Here is a 16,427-nt window from a genome sequence, read left to right as displayed (position 1 = left end):
GATTGTCTGAATGGCAAAAAAGACCTCGAAGACCAGAGCAAAGGCCGCAGACACTGTGCCTGTGGACCAAATGGAAACAAGGCGCTGAGGAGCATGGGGTAGGGGAGGGTTGCCACGGAAGAGCAGTCAGATAACAGGGTTTGTTACCTGCACAGGCATTCAAGTGGGAAGGAAAGCCAATGCATGGTCTCAAATTGGGTGTAACATCACCTGATTTACATGGTTAAGATTATTCTGCCATGAGTAGAAAAGACAAAGCAGAGAGAATTAGATTGTTGCAGTCTGGAGACTTTTGGGGTGACTGAGGGGGCTGGCACAGCGTTAGAAGAGATTCCCAATGCATCTGAAGTAGGGTAAAAATAGGACTGGATCCAGTGAATGGGAAGGGGAAAGAAAGGAGTATTTGAAATTCTCCTCACATCTCCCACCCTGCTCCCTGCTCCTCTCTCTCTGCTGGTAACAAGGGAAAGGAGAAGCAGACAGGAGTACCCGCATCTTCCTGCCACCCCACGTACCAACAAGCGTGCTCTCGCCCTGCCTTCCCGGTGTATGAAGAGAGCTGTCCTTGTGGTCACCCGAGGCCAGCACTCCTACCCAAGGCCTTCACACACACACCTCTCTCCCCTGCCCTCTGCACGCATGCAACCCGCCCCGCCCCGTCCCTGACCAGACAGTAGCACGTGTTCTAATGCCCACCTCAAGAGTAAAACAGGACAAAAAAGTGAAAAGCCTCTTTTAATTCTACAAACCCATGGAAGTCCTAACTGATTTTCCTGTTCAAAGAACTATCTTTATTATTGTTATCTCCTAACCTCACATTCCTATCTCGGCTAACTTCAACTGGGCTTCCAGAACCATCATTCCAAGGAAATTGCTTCATGAAATTTTTCCGGGATCAAACAGTCACTTTCCTGTTCTTAGCAGCACTCCAAACCAGCTGGAGCCCTGCCGGTCTTCTAGCCTTGTGTTCCTCAGCTGGTCCCTCCACATCTCGACCTCTTCTAGGAAATCCATCCATCCTGTCCCACATCTTCTAAATCATCTATATGCCAAGGACATTTCAAACTCCATCTTCAACCTGACCTCTCTCCAGAACCCATGACTGTCTCAACAGATTTTGTTCATGAGAACACCTAGCACCTCAGACTTCCAGTGGCTTTGAAAGGCATGATGTAATTTCATTTACCTTTTCAATGTGAACCACATCAGATATAATACAGAGAAAGACACACACACCCACACACAGCAAACTATGCCACCTAACACACAGCCTTTACCTGTGATGGGAAGCTTGGGCTTCAGCGTATATAACTGGGCAGGAGTTTGGTGAGGATTCATTCCATACCTCAAGGGCATCTGAGATATTCCTTTACTATACTGTTTCCTGAAGTAATCTGAAATCGCTTCATCATATTGTGCTGTATGAGTGAAAGCCTACAAAAAGGGTAAGTTTTGTGAAATACCAGCAGCATTTACCAAAGTTGGGGCGAGAGGGTTTCAGGTAGCACAGAGCAAACCACACTCCTTCCCACACACGTCTGTGCAAGAAAGACACCCACTATCACTAAAGAACACAACAAATCATTCTCTTTCCAAGTGTCTTTCAACTTTTTGACATTATACCTCTGAAATGCTTGGTTCTCTTCACTTATAGGAAAAGGATTTCAGCTCCAAGCAGAGGCCTGATGAGTGACATGGTCTTTAAAAACTGAACACCATTTGGTTTGGCAAACACTTTGCTCGATAAAAGTGCATCCCCACCTTCAAGGCTAACTGGCGTCTAGTCTCCAAGGAGGTGTCTTTACTGTCGGAGTTCTGCATCTCTGTGCAAACGGCCACATAGTCCTCAGGTTCACATACTACTGTTACTCGAGCGTGGTTTTTGGCTGCTGCTCTCAGGAGGGTTACTCCACCTTGGAAGAACAAGACAATTTGTATTTCCATGACTTTAACCTCCTTTAAATAAAGTCACTGTATACGTATTTCTACCTTAATTTTTGCCTTAAAAAAATAAGGAAAATGTACCCCAGAGGTATTTCTATATAAAGAAAGAGCTTAGAAAATATAGATGAATTATGGTCATCCCAGAACACAATCTGGGAGCAGTAACTATTTTCTGCTCTCTCAATTTTTTGATTTTCAGTGAACATCAAAACAAAATATCTTTTTTTTAAAATTTTTTTTTAAATTTTTTTTTCAACGTTTTTTATTTATTTTTGGGACAGAGAGAGACAGAGCATGAACGGGGGAGGGGCAGAGAGAGAGGGAGACACAGAATCGGAAACAGGCTCCAGGCTCTGAGCCATCAGCCCAGAGCCTGACGCGGGGCTCGAACTCACGGACCGCGAGATCGTGACCTGGCTGATGTCAGACGCTTAACTGACTGCGCCACCCAGGCGCCCCAAAACAAAGTATCTTTTAAAATGTAAACAGCCAAGGGGCGCCTGGGTGGCGCAGTCGGTTGGGCGTCCGACTTCAGCCAGGTCACGATCTCGCGGTCCGTGAGTTCGAGCCCCGCGTCAGGCTCTGGGCTGATGGCTCGGAGCCTGGAGCCTGTTTCCGATTCTGTGTCTCCCTCTCTCTCTGCCCCTCCCCCGCTCATGCTCTGTCTCTCTCTGTCCCAAAAATAAATAAATACATTGAGAGAAAAAAAAAAATTAAAAAAAAAAATAAATAAATAAAATGTAAACAGCCAGTGAGCACCTGGGTGGCTCAGTCAGTTGAGCATCCGATTCTTGATTTTGGCTCAGGTCATGATCCCAGAGACACGCGATCGAGCCCCACGTTGGGCTCCACAAGCATGGAGCATGTTTAAGATTCTCTTTCCGCCCCCCGACCCCCGGACCTGCCTCTCCCTCTCTAAAAAATAATAAATAAAAAAAGCAAAAAGTAAAAATAAATAAATGTAAATAGTCCAAAAATAAATAAATAAATAAGATATAATAATACTCCCCTGTCAGTCTTCAAATATGTTTCTTCTAACTTACCAATATCAATCTGCTCAACAGCCTGTTCAACAGTTACATCTGGAGAAGCCACTGTCTTCACAAAGGGATACAGATTACAGACGACAACCCTAAGCCAAAAAAAGGATTTAGCTGCCATTAGAAACACAAACTTTATGGGGTTTACATGTAAGTCAGTCAGTAGCTTTAACAAGACCAAAGAGTCTAAAGATATAAAATATAAGCCTGGCATTTTAGAATTCTAAAAAGTATGTTGAGACATCAGGAGCTCCCACTGTTGCAGAACATAGGTAAATATAAGTGGCTTTGGTCAGCAGGTACTCTCAAAACGTATTTCCCCTAAATCATTTTGCAATGTTGCTGTCCAGGTACACTTAGCTCCTATGATATGATCCAGTCATTAAAAAAATTTGGTTAAATTTTAACAGAAATGCAAAATACAAGGCTGTAGATAACATCCTCATTTTGGAATACAATCACTATTACCTTCGACATTCAATTTTAGACTCTATTTCCAACGGGTTAGGTATAATGATGAAAAACGATAGACCACTCTAAGGGTGAAGTATTTGTTTTGTCTTCAGAGAGATTATATACAACGACAGCAACAGTAAGGCCAAAAGAATAATTTAAGATACAAAACTAATCTAAAATTAACCAGTGGAGTAGAGTTCTGTGCCTGGGCCTGCAGCATGAGGGGCTCTGTGGGCAGGTTCACACCCAGGGAAATAAGCACAACTGGTAAAAACTGGTAAAAACTGAAAAAAACAAAAAATTCCTCAACAAAAACCTAGCAAACTGAATCCAACAAAATACAGAAAGAAGCACACATGGCAGCAAGTATGGTTTACCCCAGGAACGTAAGGTTGGTTTGCTATCTAAAAACCAGTTAATGTAACAGCCCATGTCAATAAGACAAAGGACAAAAACCCACCTACCTCAACAGATGCACAAAAAGTATTCTGAACATCCACTCATGATAAAAACACTCAACAAATAGAAAAGAACTTGTTTAACATGATAAACGGTAGTTAAGAAAAACCCTAAACCCCATAGCTAACATCATATTTAAAGGCAAAAGTCTGAATCCTTTCTCCTAAGATCAAGAACAACACAAGGATGTCCACTCTCACCACCACTATTCAAAATCGTATTAGAGGTTCTAGCCAGGTCAATTAACAAAGAAAATTAAATAAAAAGCATCAAAATTGGAAAGGAAGAGGTAAAGGTATCTCTATTAGCAGATGACACTATCTTGTATATAGAAAATCAAGGTATTTCACACACATACACACAAAAACTATTATCTCTGAATTCAGCAAGGCTGTAGGACATACAATTAACTGAACTACACACACATCAGCAATGAATAACTCGAAAGTGAAACTAAGAAAACAATTTTACTAAGAGTACAATCAAAAACAAAAACATGGCACAAAAACAGACACATAGACCAATGGAATAGAATAGAAACCCCAGAACTAGACCCACAAACGTATGGCCAACTCATCTTTGACAAAGCAGGAAAGAACATCCAATGGAAAAAAGACAGTCTCTTTAACAAATGGTGCTGGGAGAACTGGACAGCAACATGCAGAAGGTTGAAACTAGACCACTTTCTCACACCATTCACAAAAATAAACTCAAAATGGATAAAGGACCTGAATGTGAGACAGGAAACCATCAAAACCTTAGAGGAGAAAGCAGGAAAAGACCTCTCTGACCTCAGCCGTAGCAATCTCTTACTCGACACATCCCCAAAGGCAAGGGAATTAAAAGCAAAAGTGAATTGCTGGGACCTTATGAAGATAAAAAGCTTCTGCACAGCAAAGGAAACAACCAACAAAACTAAAAGGCAACCAACGGAATGGGAAAAGATATTTGCAAATGACATATCGGACAAAGGGCTAGTATCCAAAATCTATAAAGAGCTCACCAAACTCCACACCCGAAAAGCAAATAACCCAGTGAAGAAATGGGCAGAAAACATGAATAGACACTTCTCTAAAGAAGACATCCGGATGGCCAACAGGCACATGAAAAGATGTTCAGCGTCGCTCCTTATCAGGGAAATACAAATCAAAACCACACTCAGGTATCACCTCACGCCAGTCAGAGTGGCCAAAATGAACAAATCAGGAGACTATAGATGCTGGAGAGGATGTGGAGAAACGGGAACCCTCTTGCACTGTTGGTGGGAATGCAAATTGGTGCAGCCGCTCTGGAAAGCAGTGTGGAGGTTCCTCAGAAAATTAAAAATAGACCTACCCTATGACCCAGCAATAGCACTGCTAGGAATTTATCCAAGGGACACAGGAGTACTGATGCATAGGGGCACTTGTACCCCAATGTTCATAGCAGCACTCTCAACAATAGCCAAATTATGGAAAGAGCCTAAATGTCCATCAACTGATGAATGGATAAAGAAATTGTGGTTTATATACACAATGGAGTACTACGTGGCAATGAGAAAAAATGAAATATGGCCTTTTGTAGCAACGTGGATGGAACTGGAGAGTGTGATGCTAAGTGAAATAAGCCATACAGAGAAAGACAGATACCATATGGTTTCACTCTTATGTGGATCCTGAGAAACTCAAGAGAAACCCATGGGGGAGGGGAACAAAAAAAAAAAAAAAAAAAAGAGGTTAGAGTGGGAGAGAGCCAAAGCATAAGAGACTGTTGAGAACTGAGAACAAACTAAGGGTTGATGGGGGGTGGGAGGGAGGAGAGGGTGGGTGATGGGTACTGAGGAGGGCACCTTTTGGGATGAGCACTGGGTGTTGTATGGAAACCAATTTGACAATAAATTTCATATATTAAAAAAAAAAAAAAAAAAAACAAAAACAAAAACTATTTAAGAATAAATTTAACAAAGGCATAAGACGTGTGTGCTAAAGAGTACAAAACATTGTTGAAAAAATTAAAGAATCTAAACAAATGAAAAGCCACCCCAGTTTATGCCTCAATATTCAGATGGCAACATCTCCCAAATTGATATACAGATGCAATACAATCCTTATGAAACTCCAACTCTGATTTTTGCAGAAATGGGCAAGCTGACCCCAAAGTTCGTGTGGAAATGCAAGAAACCCTGAATGTCCAAAATGATCTTGAAAAAGACCAACAAAGTTGGAGGACTCACACTTCTCAATTTCAAAACTTGCCACAAAGATAAAACTAATGATGTGGGGCTGGCTTAATGACAGAGATACAGGCCAAGTGTCCAAGACCATTCAATGGGGTCTGAAAGAAGTCTTTTCAACAAACGATGCTGGGACAATTGGACAGCCACATACAGAAGAATGAAGTTGGACCTCTCACACCCATATGTAAAAAATAACTTAAAAAAAATCAAAGACCTAAGCATAAGAGCTAAAACTGAAAACTCTTACATCTTTATTATCTTGGATTATGCCACCGCTTTTTAAATATAACACCAAAAGCACAGACAAGAAAAGAAAAAGTAAAGTGGACATCAAAATTTAAAGCTTTTGTGATAGTCAAAGGACACCATTACAGAAAGGAAAAAACAATCCACCTAATAGGATAAAATGAACTCTTACAGCTTAATAATAAAGTTATTAAAAACAATTAAAAAATGGGCAAAGGATTGCAACAGGCTATACAAAATGGCTAATGAGCAAATGAAAAGATGTTCAACATCACTAAGAAAGGCCAGTAATAATCACAATGAGATGCCTCATTATACCCACCAGAACCACTAGAATCAAAAGGCCAGCTAACAGATGTTGGTGGGGATGTGCAGAACATCCTATACTACTACAGGGAATGTAAAATGATCAGCACCTTGAAAAACAGTATGGCAGCTTCTAGAAAGGTTAAACACAGTTACCAGATGACCAAGGAATTCCACTCCTGGGTATATAACCAAAAGAAGTAAAAACACACGTCCATACAAAAACTCGTACGTGAATGCTCATGACTGCCTCATTCCTAATATACAAAATGTGAAAAGAATCCAAATGCCCATCAACTGATAAAACAATAAATAAAATAGGATATATCTATACAATAGGTTATTTTTTAGTAATAAAAAAAATGAGGTATTAAGACATACTAGAACATGGATGAACCTTGAAAACATGCTAAGAAATCCAAGGACCCCACATTATCTGGTTCTATTGGTATGATATACCTGTACAGATAAATTCAGACAGAGAAAACAGATTTATGGTTACACAGGGTTAGAAATTTGGGGGGAAATGAAGAATGAATGCTAATGGGTATGGGTATTTGGGGGTGAGGGGGATGATGAATATGTTCTAATTTTAACTGTGGTGATGGCTGTACAACTCTGAATCTACTAAATAACACTAAATTGTATATATATATATTTTTTTAATTTTTTTAACATTTTATTTTTGAGAGAGACAGAGACAGTGTGAGCAGGGGAGGGACAGAGAGAGAGGGAGACAAAGAATCTGAAGCAGGCTCCAGGCTCTGAGCTGTCAGCACATAGCCCGATATGGGGCTCGAACTCAAATTGTGAGATCAGACGCCCAACCGACAGAGCCACCCAGGCGCCCCTAAGTTGTGTTTTAAATTGGGAAATTATATGGTATAGAAATTATATCTGAGTAAAGTTGTTATATACATTGAAAAGAAACAGTGCATATTTTTATGCAAATAAGTACACTGTTAATATGTATCAAAATGTAGGTCATAATTTATTTAAAAAAAGTTCTTTTTGTTGTTTTCTTTTTGTTTTAGTTTAAACGTGCATTTTGGTAATATAAACTTGGCAGAACTAAAAATGCTCACGTATGTACAATGTCACATAGAAGGTATTCAATAAACGTTTACAGTGAGTGAACAGAAAACTAAACCTATTGTTAACCTTAGTCTTAAAAGGGGGGCACCATGTTTGTCATGCTTACAGTCTTTGATTCTCAACGTATTAAAATTTCAACTCCAGAATTTTTACCTGATAAGATCGAAATCAAGTCTAGCCATGTCAGCATTATCTTCTGGGATATTACGAGCCAAGATTCCTAATTTAACAAAGTTAAAGTATTAAGTTAAAAAAAACACATTATAATAAGGTACTTCTTTCCAATATAGTCCTATCAATCAAGTTAAACCCTCTAATACTGCCTAATAAACAAAATAGTGAAAGATTAGTGGGCATATTTAAAAAGCTTTGTTATAAGTTCCTCATTTTCCCTTTTCTTACGATTTCTCATTTTTAAGTCATCTCTATACCCAACACGGGGCTTGAACTCACAACCCTGAGATCAAGAGCTGCATGCTATACCAAGTGAGTCAGCCAGGCACACCGATTATTCCCCCTTTTCTTAAGCAACAAAGTGTAAAAGGAATTGTCACATAATCATTGCCAGTTCCATTAATCTATGTGCTCCCAAAAGTAAGTGGCTTGTCTGGTGATCCTCCTTAGCCTAAGGATTTTATTCTGCCAAATTTTACTATAACTGTAATTAGCAATATACCTATCTCTTACCGTTTTTGGTTAATACGTAACTCTTGGTCTCAGATGAATAAACAAAACTAAAGCACTTTGAAAAAGAATTATTTTGATAGTCAGTTACACTGTGATACTTTATCCTAAGTGTGGAGTGTAATAAGTCTTTTCACACAAGAAACTGAAACATTTTCATTAACTACAGAAGGAAATAACACTTTTAGTTATCAGGACTAAAAGCAAGCAGAGGAAAATGATGTGAATCCATCACATAATAAAGCATTCTAGATTCTAAACAGGGTCTAACGTAGTATGAACTTTAGCAGCAAATGTGACAAAGCCAATACAGACTCACAGGTAATTTTTGGGGGGCTTATGACCTGCCTTTTTCCTCATTTATTCTATAAAGTAGTCAACCAAAATAATCCTGAAGACCACTGATTGTTTTGAATTGAAGGTACCAACCACTTACCAGCATGGACTGCAGGATGCAAGGTTTTCACACGCCCCCCTAACATTTCAGGAAATCCTGTCAGCTCGGAGACATCTCTGAAAATAGATGAACAGAATATTGCTGTTTCCGCTGACCTGTCATTTTTCCATTTTATGCTATTCCAAAGCATCTTTCAACATTATGTACACAGTTCTCATTTGGGGGGGATTTTTCAGGGCCTTAATTTTCAGAATTCAGAAACTGAATTGTAAGCCATGCGTTCAATTGAAGACTAATTTAGCAGTATATACAAAAAAGCACTAACAATCCCCTAAATATCTCAGAATCAGACTAAAGTAAAAACAAGAATTCAGTTTTAAGAATAAACAAGCATAAAGATGACATATCAAATGAGTGGGAAAATAAAACATTGTGTTTTAGTAAAGTGATATTCGTAATTGGAATAATCCGATTTTACTCCACATAAAAATAAATTCCCAATGAATCAAAGGTCTGATTATTTAAAAAAAAAAAAGTTTATTTATTTCTTTTGAGAGAGCGTGCACATGCAAGCGAGGTGGGCAGAGAGAGAGGGAAAGAGAGAATCCCAAACAGGTTCAGAGCCTGACGCGGGGGTCGATCCCATGAACTGTGAGATCGTGACCTGAACCGAAATCAAGAATCAGACACTGAACTGACTGAGCCACCCAGGTACTCCCAAAGGTTTGAGCATTTAAAACAATCACAGAACTACTAAAATTAAATACGTAAGGCGTGCATTCAAAGCATTAAACAAAGAATTAATAGATCTATGTAAAATGTTAAAAATTTCACACAGAAAAAAAAGCTGGAAAAAACAATCTCAAACTTTGACAAAGGGTGAAATGCAAAACAATGTTTAAATATCGATTCATTATCACCAAACTGACATGAACTCCCCTATTCCCCAGCCTGATTTACAAGCAAATTTTAATGACATGAAGAATGCTGACAATACATTAGGTGAACAAAATCAAGAAGCAAAACTATCTTCTGTACGAGCTATGAAATTAAACAGATGTTTATAAAAACACTGGAAGCATATCAACTGTTAAACAGGATTATAAACTATTTATTACCTTCATTATAATTTTCTACATTTTTCAAATTTTCTTCAACCAACATACACTGCCTTTATAATAAAAAAACAATAAATATTTTAAAGCAGCAAATTCCTGGGCACCTGCATGGTTCAGTTGGTTGAGCATCAGACTTCAGCTTAGGTCATGATCTTGTGGGTTTGTGAGTTCGAGCCCCACATCATTCTCACTGCTGCAGGTGCACAGTCTGCTTCAGATCCTGTCTCCCTCTCTCTGCCCCTCCCCGCCCCTTTCAAAAATAAACATTAAAAAAAAACTAAAGCAGCAAATTCCAATAGGATACAGAATTTCCTGGGTACAGTCTCCCATGAGGGGCCATCTGCAGATGACTGGTGTTTGACTAATGACTCACACAGTTCCAACATACACTAAAAACTGGTGACATGTTGTCCAATTCAAAATTCCCTTTCCTGGCATTCGGGAAATAAAATCCAGTTTCTCCAACTGAGGATGATTGCTAAGAACAGAGAAGGCAGATCTATTCTTAGAATGAAAAACCATGTGGGGTCATTAAAAAGCTTGTTGCTCCTTTGTATTCCAGAATTTGCATGCAGCAGCTGCAGTCTTCAAAGATTCTCGGTATGCCCACTGCTGTAGAGTCACCAATTAAAATCTCATCAGTTTAGATGCATAGGGGCACTTGTACCCCAATGTTCATAGCAGCACTCTCAACAATAGCCAAATTATGGAAAGAGCCTAAATGTCCATCAACTGATGAATGGATAAAGAAATTGTGGTTTATATACACTATGGAATACTACGTGGCAATGAGAAAAAATGAAATATGGCCTTTTGTAGCAACGTGGATGGAACTGGAGAGTGTGATGCTAAGTGAAATAAGCCATACAGAGAAAGACAGATACCATATGGTTTCACTCTTATGTGGATCCTGAGAAACTTAACAGGAACCCATGGGGGAGGGGAAGGAAAAAAAAGAGGTTAGAGTGGGAGAGAGCCAAAGCATAAGAGACTGTTGAGAACTGAGAGCAAACTGAGGGTTGATGGGGGGTGGGAGGGAGGAGAGGGTGGGTGATGGGTATTGAGGAGGGCACCTTTTGGGATGAGCACTGGGTGTTGTATGGAAACCAATTTGACAATAAATTTCATATATAAATAAAAAAAAAAAAAAGATCTCTAATAAAATCTTTGAAAAAGAAAAAAAAAATAAAAAAAAATAAAATCTCATCAGTTTACCTCAACCTCCAGGTTAACTTCCTGGGATAAAATCTTGGCTCTGCCTTTTACTAGCTGTGTTAACTGTTACGAACTCGGGCAAGTTACCTAACTTCTTTGTGCCTCAGTTTCCTTATTTATTAAATGGGGATAATACTACCTACACTGAAAAGTTGTTAGGATTACATGACAGTGTGTGTGTGTGTGTGTGTGTGTGTGTGTGTGTGTATAATATGAAGTGTGAACAGTCTCACGCTCTAATGGGAGAGAAATACATTTACATTCCCAATTTGTAAGAAATACATAGTTATAATGGAGGTAAGTGAGGAGTAGAGGCAGAGATCAAACAAGACTCCACAGCTGCCAAGTATTTAAACTGAAGAATGGATATGCAACATGAAGACTCGTTACCTTTTTCTACTTTTGATTATGTCTGAAATGGTCCCATGATACAAAGTTTGGTGGAGAAAAACAGGCTATAGAAGAGGAGCTTGCTTAATTTGAAAGGTCCAACTACAACAGCATCCATCATGCTCCAAAAGAAAGAACAGCCGAGATACTGGATTCTCACCCTGCTGCTCTTCAGAAAAGGCTGGCCTGTCTTTCACGATTCTTACAGGGTTCTTATGAGAACATCAGAGAGATGATGCAAAAAGACTTTGGAAAATAGAAAGCATTTATTTAATAAAGAAAATAAAGCATTCTCGCCATCTGAACTTGACAAATTTAGGAAAGCTGGTTACAGAAGGCAGGATTACACAATGAAAAAGGTAGTAATCCAGGGGCGCCTGAGTGGCTCAGTCAGTTGAGCATCTGACTCTTGGTTTGGGCCTGGGTCATGATCTCACGGTTTCACAAGTTGGAGCCCCACGTTGGGCTCTGTGCTGGCACTGTGGAGCCTGCTTGGAACTCTCCCTTTCCCTCTCTCTCTGCCCCTTCCCCACTTGCAGTCTCTGTCTCTCTCAAAACAAATTAACTTACAGGAAAAAAAAGTCACTGCCATTTATTAGAGCTGTCCTACAGCCTTATTCATTTTCTACCCCTCAGTAGTTATCTCCTCACTCTCCCACCAGAATGCCAGCTCCTTGGGGTCAGGAATGGCAGCTGATTTATATTTTACTCATTCCTTCTTCCCATCACTTAGCCAGGTAAGGAACAGCTTGTGAAGAAGGGAATGAATGAAAGATGCGCGCCTTCATATCATTAAGAGGTGGTAAGGGAACACAGGAAGACTTGAATCTTAACAATGTCAACAGTTTCACTACAGAGCCAGTCCAAACATATCACGTGAATCGCGTGAATCAGGTAATCTGGGTTTTTCTTTAATAACAAATGGCCCGCCTAAATTAATTTTCTATAGGAAGGGGCTAAGAAAGAGGGCTCTGAAATGGGGTCTCCTGGGGCTTCAACCCTTAACTCCTCACGGTGCTCTGTAAACTTGAGCACAAGTTACTAAATCTGAGCCTCACTTTCCTCTTCTGCAAAGTGTGTAAGTAGTGTGCCAACCTCCCAACACTGCTGGAAGGAGTAAATGACTTCTTTCAGTCTCTGTGCCAGGAGTGCATTCCTTTCTGGTCAACGGGATCACACTCCGTTCCTCGGATTGGACTTACCTTAAAAACTAAGCTGTGCCTTACCTGACTGCCAGACCTGCATCCCTGAGAGCTTTTGCAGTCCCTCCAGAAGCGATCAAATTCAAACCAACAGAAGTTAGGTTTCTGGCAAATTCCACGAGGCCCGTTTTGTCAGAGACACTAAATAAGGCTGAAACAGAAGACATCTCCCCTCACTACTCGCAGTACATTACACGAAGTCCTTCCAGGCCTTGGGGAGTGGGGGGATCGGGTGGGAGGACGGTCACGAAACTCAAGGCCATCACGGCGGCCCACACTGGCCGGGCCTAACCCGGAGCCTCCCCCGGGTCAGACACCTGCCAGGCGCGCTACCGCGAACGGACCACGAGCCTGCAGTCACGGCGCGCAGCCCGGCGCCGCCATTGTGAGCTGAGGACGCCGCGGGGAAGGGACGCGGAGGGCGTGGCTCCGCGAGGGCGCGCGAGGGGCTCACCGAGCTGGCCGGGTGCCATGGCTGCGGGCTGCGGGGTCCCGGACGAGCGAGGGCAGCTGCGGGGACGCCACGTGTGGAGGGGCGCCGAGTGCCCAGAACGCGCGCGATCAGGCAAGAGGGGCGCGCCGGGCGGTCACCTGACCTGCCACGTGACCCAGCCGCCCTTCCGGGCGCCCCCGCCCTGTCAATTTCAGGCTTGAAATTGGAGCCTCGCGGTTGAAGGGGAAGGCGCAGCCAGGTTGGCGCTGGCCTTCCTAGGCCCGGAACTTGAAGGGATCACCGTTGCAATCTCACGTTCTAAGCGTGACTTGTCCCTTTCCGCAAAAGTGAGGCGGCACAGGACCTCAGGAGCAAATGCCAACAGCCTGTCCCCAGACGCTGGAACGCGGCCAGCAGTGTCAAAAGCACTGGGACAGAAAACGAGCAACACAAGGAATAATACCTACAGCGGCGAAGGTAGAAAGCATCTTAGCAATCACCTACTCCGTTTTAATAGATTTAAAAAAATAAATAAAATGAAGACCTGATGGTTAAAGATTAAGCGATTGACACCACGGTTCACGTAATAGAGGCAAAACAGTGAAATGGACACTTGTTAAGTTTTTGATTCTACATTTTGAAATAGTCTGAGATCTGCTTAAAGGTGGTGACTGGCTTGCATCAGTAAATAATACTTGACTTAGCCTGGATGAAAGGAATGATAACGGTTAAGGGGGAAGGGAGGACATCTTTCTTAATTCATTAAAAATAGGAAAAGCAACACTGCACACTCGTTTCATTTGGAAAATAACACCTTTGCAACAACATAAATTCATATTGCTGTTTACAGAGATTTTTTTAAGTGTTTCTACTTAGGATTACATTATAAAATAGTACTGCTTATCTTTTATTCTTAGTCTAGGGCTCACAGATGCAGAAAAGAGAGTATTTTCTTATTACCTATATGTTATTTATTTGTGTTTTTTTCTGGTACCCTCTGTAATTCTTCCAAGCTTTTTTACTCATCCAAATGAGTATCTATTGGCCAGAATCAAGAGCTCTGAATATGTGAACTTCTTGCTCTGAATATTTCTCACATTTCTGAAAGAAATATTAAGATTATCACAGTGTCTTCAGATTGTGTTTGCCAACTTTGAATTTAGAGACAAGGTTCAGGGGCGCCTGGGTGGCTCAGCCGGTTGGGCATCAGACTTCAGCTCAGGTCACAGTCTCACAGTTTGGGAGTTTGAGCCCTCCATCGGGCTGTGTGCTGGCAGCCTGGAGCCTGCTTCTCATTCTGTGTGTGTGTGTCTCTCTCTGCCCCTCCCCTGTTCACGCTCTGTCTCTCTCTCTCTTTCTCTCTCAAAAATACATAAACATTAAAAAAAATTAAAAAAAGAGACAAGGTTCATAGCTAATAATAAAGGAAATCTCACTGCTCAGTCACCATTAGGTATTCATAGGAAATAGAAAGCAGAGAGAGGAGAAAATAATGCTGAAATTAGTGATAAGAGAAAAGTAAATAGTATTTAGGCATTGGATATTTTTCCTACTTGTGAATTTCAAATATTTAATTTAATAAGTATTTATTGAGCCCTTTCTGCCTGAGTGGCAGATGAATATTACCTAATCACTATCCTTAAGGGGCTCATGATGGAATGAAGGTATAGATACATAGTTAGGTACAATGAGAATATATTAATATAAAGAGAAAACATGGGATTAAACTGATTTTTGTAGTGGTCTTTTGGAATGTTGTCCTAGGTACTAAAAAAGAATGGAGCGTGGGTTCCAGACCAAGACACAGCTTTTTCATTTAAAGATGTTTACTAAAATGAATTCTGACGAATACTTCCGTGGTCTTCAAGTTCAGACTTGATAATCACCTCATATGTAAATGGCAAGATGAGTAAATGAATTTTTGGCTAGCTTTGTGATCCTGGCCACATGACTCCAACTTTAGGACCATAGTTACCTGTTATGTAATATGGATATAATATTTGTTCTGCAGTCTACTTCAGATCGTAAGAAGCAAATTAATCTGTTGAAAGTATAAACTGTAGGGTTCCCGGGAGGCTCAGTCGGTTGAGTTTATTTTGGGTCAGGTCATGATCTCATGGTTCATGAGTTTGGGCCCTGTGTTGGGCTATGCACTGGCAGTACAGAGTCTGCTTGGGATTCTCTCTCTCTCTCTCTCTCTCTCTGCCCCTCCTCTGCTTACGTGCATGCTCTCTCTTTCAAAATAAATAAATAAAAAGTAAGCACAAACTGCAAAATGACTGATGTAGGTAAGAAAGAACTTATAATTTCTTTTTTTGTTCCATTCACCTGATGCAGGTGAGTAAATGTGTATCTCTTTGGGCTTCAGAATACAGCCTCCTCAAAGATGCTAGTCACAAGCAAGCCAGTGTATTAGAAATGGGAGATGTTGAATTCCTCTATCACTAGCATTACTGTTTAAGACAGAAAAGACATGCATGCACTATAATAGTTACATTTTCATTTCTTCTCTTACTTGACACCCGTCCAGAAGGAAGCTTGAAGACCCAGGGATCATCTTTATATACGGTAGTTCCCCCTTACCTGTGGTTGCGCTTTCCGCAGTTATCCGAGGCCAACTGCTGCAGGGAAGCAGATGAGCCTCCTTAGGACGAATCAGCAGAAGGTCAATAGTACGCTAGCTCTACTTCACAGTTGCTACGTCATCATCATCGCCTCACGTAGGCATTTTATCATCCTCACATCATAAGTGTGAGTACAGAATAGTCAAATATCTTGAAAGAGCAAAATTTATATAACTATTACTACAGTATATTGTCATAGTTGTTCTATTTTATTATTAGTTGTTGTTAATCTCTCGTGACTAATTTATAAATTAAACTCTATCATTCTTACGTAAAGGAAAAAACATACTGTGTATAGGGTTCAGTACCCTCCGTGGTTTCAGGCATCCACCAGGGGTTTTGGAACAGTAGGGGGGACTACTGTATCTAAAAATATCTAATATATTTATAAGTGATTTCGGTTCCTCAAGTGTGCTTTAATCTGTTTTGCCTATATGCTATTTGTTTCTTGTGTAAACGTAACACTTTCTCTAAAAAGCCTCTATCGCGTTTTTAAACCTGGAATTTCCTCTGGCCTCTAAGGATTAGTAAAGCTGCTCCATTTTGAGCTAACTTATTCCAAGCAAGAGTTTACCCACTCGTGTGGATGTAGTTTGCCCTGTG

At 40.7% G+C, this 16,427-nt stretch overlaps 1 protein-coding gene across 1 annotated transcript in view; it reads right to left on the bottom strand.

The window, feature by feature from the left end:
• Nucleotides 1-13,378, bottom strand: part of ATIC (5-aminoimidazole-4-carboxamide ribonucleotide formyltransferase/IMP cyclohydrolase) — a 30,738-nt gene extending 17,360 nt beyond the window's left edge. The window contains exons 1-7 of the mRNA XM_086719560.1: nt 13,222-13,378; nt 12,792-12,918; nt 8,882-8,958; nt 7,915-7,981; nt 2,988-3,076; nt 1,762-1,913; nt 1,278-1,434 (exon numbers count right to left, since the gene is read on the bottom strand). Coding sequence (XP_086575686.1) covers nt 1,278-1,434; nt 1,762-1,913; nt 2,988-3,076; nt 7,915-7,981; nt 8,882-8,958; nt 12,792-12,918; nt 13,222-13,240 — 688 coding nt within the window. The 5' untranslated portion in view covers nt 13,241-13,378. The remainder of the gene's footprint in view (nt 1-1,277; nt 1,435-1,761; nt 1,914-2,987; nt 3,077-7,914; nt 7,982-8,881; nt 8,959-12,791; nt 12,919-13,221) is intronic.
• Between the last annotated feature and the right edge of the window lie 3,049 nt (nt 13,379-16,427).

The sequence above is a fragment of the Puma concolor genome, chromosome C1 (assembly GCF_028749965.1).
Source record: "Puma concolor isolate L17-30 chromosome C1, mPumCon1.1.hap2, whole genome shotgun sequence".
Classification (NCBI taxonomy): domain Eukaryota; kingdom Metazoa; phylum Chordata; class Mammalia; order Carnivora; family Felidae; genus Puma; species Puma concolor.
Note: the sequence above shows the minus strand (reverse complement) of the source record. Positions and strands in the feature narration are given on the sequence as shown.